Source organism: Tuber melanosporum (assembly GCF_000151645.1).
Source record: "Tuber melanosporum whole genome shotgun sequence assembly, scaffold_82, strain Mel28".
In the NCBI taxonomy this organism is placed as follows: Eukaryota; Fungi; Ascomycota; class Pezizomycetes; order Pezizales; family Tuberaceae; genus Tuber; species Tuber melanosporum.
The window spans coordinates 73,521-79,381 of record NW_003299131.1 but is presented as its reverse complement, the minus strand read 5'-3'; the positions used below and the strand labels follow the sequence as shown (position 1 = coordinate 79,381).

The following is a 5,861-nucleotide window of genomic DNA, read 5'->3' as shown; positions in this document are numbered from 1 at the left end:
GCCAGTGCCAAGTTCCACCCAACAATACCAGGAAAATAATAATAATACGGTACATTTGACCGGAATCCCAACAAGGGTATTGTTATGGCTAGACTACGGAGGACTCGAATACGAGTCGTTGAAGGTGAGAGAAGGAGGTAAGTTACAAGTCCAATCACTCGTTCTGAGAAATACGAACAAGTCCCGCACCCCGCCTCACCTCTACTTGTGCTATGATATGATACTCATTGTTCGGAGAATCAATATGGTCTTCTGGGAACATGTGTTGTACTTGTATCATAAATATTATTATTATTATTATTATTATTATTATTATTATTATTATTATTATTATTATTATTATTATTCACCGTTGTATGTAAGACTGCATTATCACGCCTTTTAACCTTGGGGATTCATAGGATGCCTTTTCCATCCCCCCCTCTAGTTTCCTCTTTTGCCACCCCTCCCCCCTTCCTTGGGTCATTTTCCGCTTATCATAGGGTAGTTTTCGCGGCGGGGAGTTTGAAGAAAAGTAGGTATTTGATGGCTCTGTATGATAAAAAGGAGAATGTTTCTTGTTAATAGAGGGTAGGTGGCCTGGAATGCTGTTTCACTTGTTTAAGTTTAGGATGTGTAGAGTTGGGTTTGGGTTTATTACAGCGTGGTTCGGCACTCGGGATTGATTTCGTATTTATACAATTTTGTATGATATAATACCGTAAAAATTAATACTGTTTTTTAGCGGTTTAAATAATATCTTAAGTTTATTGACTACTAGAGGTGAACGTGGTGAGTTTTGCTGGGTTTTATTTTTTTCCTTCTCTCATTCGCTTTCGGTTTATCGGATCTAGGGACTGTTTGAGACAGCATTGCCCGTGAAACAAGTTGGGTGCTGGTTGATTTGAGTTGATTTTGGTAGATGGATTCGGGATTTTGGCCATAAATTAAATACCTGTATTGTGGATAGATAACTGGCGTGTCGGGTTTGGGGAGCATTTGTTGGGGGTTAGGTTTTTGGGACACAACGTTTACTATAAATCACTGGTGTAGATGATTTCGTTCGGGCTGAGCAATGACAGACAGCGATGAATTTTCATGATTCGATTTCTCACTCGTTGCACAACTCAGTATCTGCGCCACACGTGACACCTGAAATAGCCACACCAGGAGAGCCACTTCACACAAAAAAATTATCATACTATCATACTTCGGCAAAACTCGCAACATATCCACTCCTACTATCCAATTCAAGATGTCAGACTTTCCCTTCGATGACGGCCTGACAAACGCAAAACTCATTCCGGCAAACGTCTTCTCCCCACCACCCCCATTGCCGAGAAGCAAGCAACAAGGGAGGCGAGAGCGCAAAAGGTCCGAATGGGAGGAAAAAAACCGACTTCGCGCGGCCCAGCGAGCCGCCGAGGGCCTCCCACCGTACGTACCGGATATTGAAGTGGACTTTCTGAGGAAGAAACGGCAGCTGGAGATCCAACGGCAGCGAGAAACCCAACGGCATCAATCTCCCCCCACAATGTCGCAGATTAGAGAGGAAAAAAAGGCCAAGGTCGACCATCACGAGGAGCAGGCAAACGTCAAAAAGAAGCGAAAAATCGAGACCAGTAATGGTGAATTTCCACTGTTGGACGGTGGTGTTCCGGGGCCTGTGATACAGCCCCATCAAGGACAGTTGAAAGCTCAAGCGTTTAGGCTTAAGCCACTGAGAGCCAAGTTACCGATTTGGGAGCACCAGGGTGCTATTCGGGCTGCTCTGCGGGCGAAGAACGTGCTCGTCATGCTTGGAGAGACTGGTAGCGGGAAGAGTACTCAGATTGGCCAATTCCTTGTTAATGAGAAGTGGATGGCTCGGCGGAGGGTTACTATCACTTTTGGGAATGCTGATGGAACGGATAAAGAAGTTATGGCCGGTGGGTGTATAGCAATTACACAACCCCGCCGTGTCGCCGCGACAAACCTTGCTAGGCGGGTGGCGCAGGAGATGGGCTGCCATCTTGGGGATGAAGTCGGGTACAGCGTTCGCTTCGACAATAAGAGTTCGGAAAAAACGCGGGTTAAATTTCTTACGGACGGGATGTTACTGCAGGAGATGTTGCATGACCCGTTATTGAAGAGGTATTCTGCTGTCGTTGTCGACGAGGCGCATGAGAGGACTGTGGGCACAGACTTGGTTTTGGGGTTCTTGAGGGGCTTGGTGTATGGAAGGCGGAAAGGTTTGAAGGTTATTATTATGAGTGCTACGTTGGAAGTTGAGAAGATGGCATTGTTTTTTGAGAGGGATAGGGACGCAGCATTGGCATTTATTAAGGCGAGAGAGGGGAGAAGGAGTGAGAAGAGGAGTGTTGTGGTGGTCAATGGGAATAGGAATGGCAAAGTGGATGGTGGGAAGTTACCGAATGGGAAAAAGGGTGAGCGTGCTCCAAGGATAAACGGGAATCCGTACGATCGAAAAAATGATAAAAAGGACTATTCTCCGCCATTTGTGAATGGTGAACGCAAGGGCTTAGTAGAAGGGGGTGGTAGTAATAATGAAAGCTCTTCTGAAGGCCCTGATACCGAGAATGAGCAGTACGATGGGACTGTCGCCGCTTTTAGAGTTCCCGGACGACAATTCCCGGTGGAGATATACCATACCCCGGAGCCTGTTGTGGACTACGTTGATGCAGCCTTGAAGACTGTCTTTCAACTGCATTATGCAGAGCGCCTCCCAGGGGATATACTAGTATTCCTAACGGGCCAAGAAGAAATCGAATCACTCCGAAAGCTGATCGAAGACTACGCCCAGAGCATGGACAACAGCGTCCCGAAGGTGAGGCATTCCCATCCCCATCGTGAGGTAGTTCTCTCTTTAACGTTGTTTCCAGATCCTCGTCTTACCCTTATACTCTGCCCTCCCCCCGGGCCTCCAACAACGAGTCTTCCAACCCGCATATGAAAGGAATACCCGAAAAGTCATCCTCTCAACCAACATCGCTGAGACCTCTGTCACAGTCCCAGGCGTCCGCCACGTTGTCGACTGCGGCAAAGTCAAGATGAAGCAATATCGGCCTCGAATTGGCCTCGAATCATTGCTCATAACCCCTGTATCTAAGTCCTCTGCCCTCCAACGGGCCGGCCGTGCCGGTCGTGAAGGTCCGGGAAAATGCTATAGATTGTATACCGAACGGGACTTTATGTCGTTGGCGGATACTACGGTACCGGAGATTTTGAGGTGCGATGTTGCATCTTCGATCCTTACGCTCAAGGCACGAGGGCAAGAGGATGTTCTTGCGTTTGATTACTTGGACTCGCCGGGGAGGGAGGCGCTAGGGAGGGGTCTTGAGCATCTTTATACTCTGGGCGCGCTGGATAATTCGGCGAAGATTAATGAGTTGGGGCATAAAATGGCCAAACTGCCATTAGTGCCATCTCTGGCAAGGGTTCTTATAGCGGCGGCGGAGCCCGGGGCGGATTGCCTGCATGAAGCCATTGATATTATCGCCGCCCTGTCGGTAGAGAATATCCTACTGACCCCAACCGGCGACGAGAAGCGCGAGCAAATGGAAGAAGCAAGGAAGGAATTCGACAGGCGGGAGGGAGACCACATAATGCTCCTGACACTAGTCCGCGAATACGAATCCCAACCGCAAAAAAAGGCCTGGGCGGAAAAACACTTTGTTTCTCACCGCGCGATGCAGAACCTCCTAGTACGCCCATCACCCGCTCCTCCTCTAAATCCTAGCTAACAAAAAACAACTAGGACGTCCGCAAACAACTAAAGCAATACACCACTCACTTTACAGGCCCCTCCTCCCCTCCGCCTACCCCGGCAGCGACAGTAACCCCAGACCTAGCAACTCGAGTCCTAAAATGCTTCCTGAAGGGCTTCCTTCATAATACAGCGAGGTTAGTCCCAGACGGGAGTTACAGGACCGTTGTCGGGAACCAGGCCGTCGGGATTCATCCCTCCAGCGTGCTATTCGGGAAGAGAGTGGAGGCTATTGTTTATCATGAGTTTGTGTATACTACTAGAGCATTTGCGCGTGGGGTCTCGGCTGTGGAGATGGGTTGGGTCGGGGAGGGGTTGGTGGGCGGTGGCTGAGGGCGTGAGGGGAAGGGGGGATAGTAAATAGTCGTTGTGATCATTGGCGTGTAATTATTGCCATGTCACGTGGGTGGTATTCTGGAAAATGGTGGTTTGCCTTTGTGGATGTATGTATACCGTACTCGGGCGCAAATTAAGCATTCGAAATGCTCGTCAAAGGTAGTTTAACCAACCTACTCATGCCAAGGTTATAGCATGTCGCCACAACCCCCGCTGCTCGTTTTCTCGCAAACGGGGGCACTCATACTGAGTGCCCGACAGTTCAACGTGAGTGGACAGATCAACGTGAGTTTGTGGCTCAGCATAGGAAAATTGAATCAGGGCTTACGACAGAGTTACTCAGACACAGTCTGCTGCAGTCCAAACACTAAAATAAGTACCACAACCACAAAACATTTATTTTTGCTTCACCACCTATCTAGAGGTGTAGAGTCTGCATCTGACAGCCCCAAAAATATTTTTGGAACTGTAATGACCTCTCTATCATCAGCTTCTCATGCGTGAGTACAAGCAATAATAATTGCTAATTATTAAGTAGTTGTCGAGTTACTTGACATTAAAGTTGACTGATCTATTGATTTTTACTGGTTACATCAAACTAGGAATGGCCATATCTCAAAACAGCTTTCTTGAGTCCACGATATTTGGTTGTAACCCATTTTCCTGCCTTCAACAAAAAATATCCAAGAGTTCAGGCTTTAGCTGAAACAGTCTCATATGTACCTAGTACATCATTAGCTATAGCATCTCGTCTATTCACTCCTTCGGGAGAGTACTGTACAATACTTGATTGTTAGATGTTGTATCAAGTGAAAGTTCCCGACCACAAGCCACAAGTTACCATCGAGCCACAAACTCACGTTGAACTGTCGGGCACTCAGTATGATATGAGTTGCCCCTGTTTGCGAGAGAACGAGCAGCGGGGGTTGTGACCACGAGTAAGTTGTTTCAATACCGCTATACGCAATCTTAAGAGGCGCTCTTGGGAAAAGCCCCTCCCGAAAATTTCTCAGGAAGCTATCCGCTACCGGTAATCCATACTTACACCGTGCTGTATAGGGAAGTTGTAATATTGCTGATAGAGCCTTGTTTAAACTATTATATGGTATACGTAAGGTATGGTAAAAGACGTGTGATGACCTGTTTATTACCGGTATTTGTGACGGTATTATAAGTGTATGATCAGGCATGATATATTAAGAACACAACACATATCTACCCAGACCTATCCGGATCTGATACTGGCGCATATGATACTTGAATGGGAACAATGATACCTGCGTGAAAAGGAGAAGAGAGAAGCCAAGCCGAACTATTCTAAGAAAGAGTATTGAGGCAATGTTAGCACCGTAGTGCGCTGTGACAAAAAACGAAGGGGAGAAGGAGAGGCAAATGCGGATTATTGCCCCGAGGAAGTTAGAATCGTTCTACCCCTCTATATAAAAAAAGGAAAATCCATCTTGATACCTTCTCTGGAGGAAGTGGAGACTTGTTTATTCTACTCGGATATGATACAGTTGGAGGGGAACACCTGATCAAATACACACATAACCTCAATACATTCAACCCCCCCCCCCCCTACGGGTATCATACCGACCGTGTATGATACATCCCCCATATCCTGGTGGGCCAAAGATCAAAGTGAACCACACACCCGTACAAACTGTATAGTACATGCTTGCTAAGCGCAAGATATTTAGTTAACCCATTGGCAATCATCAATGTCTAGCAAGAAATTGCTCAAAACACTTTTCTATTCTCCGATTCTCTGCATCTCTCC

At 47.0% G+C, this 5,861-nt stretch overlaps 1 protein-coding gene across 1 annotated transcript; it reads left to right on the top strand.

The window, feature by feature from the left end:
* Nucleotides 1–1,234: 1,234 nt before the first annotated feature.
* On the top strand, nucleotides 1,235–4,078 carry GSTUM_00011306001 (uncharacterized protein; the record flags this gene model as incomplete). The annotated part of the gene is made up of 4 exons (XM_002841843.1): nucleotides 1,235–2,262; nucleotides 2,521–2,806; nucleotides 2,862–3,683; nucleotides 3,737–4,078. The coding sequence occupies 4 exons, from the start codon at nucleotides 1,235–1,237 to the stop codon at nucleotides 4,076–4,078; spliced, it is 2,478 nt and encodes an 825-aa protein (XP_002841889.1).
* Between the last annotated feature and the right edge of the window lie 1,783 nt (nucleotides 4,079–5,861).